This window comes from Camelina sativa, unplaced genomic scaffold, assembly GCF_000633955.1.
Source record: "Camelina sativa cultivar DH55 unplaced genomic scaffold, Cs unpScaffold03068, whole genome shotgun sequence".
In the NCBI taxonomy this organism is placed as follows: Eukaryota; Viridiplantae; Streptophyta; class Magnoliopsida; order Brassicales; family Brassicaceae; genus Camelina; species Camelina sativa.
In genome coordinates, this window is record NW_010924177.1 from 1 (window position 1) to 909 (window position 909).

General features: G+C 49.0%; 1 protein-coding gene across 1 annotated transcript; it reads right to left on the minus strand.

Moving 5' to 3' along the window:
* Positions 1 to 7: 7 nt before the first annotated feature.
* On the minus strand, positions 8 to 909 carry LOC104774477 (the record flags this gene model as incomplete). The annotated part of the gene is given in 2 exon segments (XM_010499073.2): positions 8 to 177; positions 400 to 909. Coding segments are annotated over 2 exon segments (635 nt in total), but the record flags the coding sequence as incomplete, so codon positions are not given.

Genomic DNA, 909 nt, shown 5'->3' on the forward strand with positions numbered 1-909 from the left:
TACTTCTCTGTCAGATCAACCCCAATGCCCTGACAGTTCCAACTCAGGATCTTCACGTGTGCGCCGGTGGTTTCGGGAGAGCCACCGTCCCTTTCTTGACTTGACGACTACCATCCGCTGGTTTACCTCTCAAGGGAATATCTTGCCTCCCCTGACTCTTCTGTTTTTTTCCTGCACCTGCAGGTTTAGATAACGCCTTAGCCAATAACCGTTTCCCCGGAGAAGCCAAAGTCCTAACAACATTTTTAGCAACTATTCCTGAACCACTAACACCCTTTCTAACATTAGGCCTATTAAGTCTCACCCTATGTATTACCGGATCCACTAGCTTAACATCAGCCAAAGCGTTATTAACAAGACCCAAAACCGAATCCGGCAAGACTAAAACAGGAGGTTTACCTTGTGAATCACCAGTCATATCCGACTGTGAATCCGTACCCTGCTCGGTGAGAGTGTCGTCCTCCTTACCCAACTCAGTATCAGGTATAACCGCATCATCACCTTCGGGATATTCTCCCTCCTCCAACAAGTCATCATTCTCCTCCATAAAGCCAGTCTCCTCTCCCTCCTTGACCAATCCGGTGAGAGTCTCTTCCGGAGCAACCGTAACAGCCTGAGAAGTGGAACCTCTCCCAACCGCATCCTCTTCCTCTTGGGATCTCTTTGCAACAGCATTCTGTTTCACCGCGCTCCCCTGTTTGACCTTATACAACGGTTTTGGCCACACAGGTCCCATACCCTTTCGATTCAGATTGAAGGAAGGAACCTGTCCCTCTAACTCACCACTTAGCATCTGCGAACCTCTCTGTCCACCAGAGCCACTAGACTCCACAGCTGTAAACTGTTTTTTCTGTCCCCACGTTGAACCTTGGAACCTTTCTTGATATCGGGAACCATAAGCACCCCCAT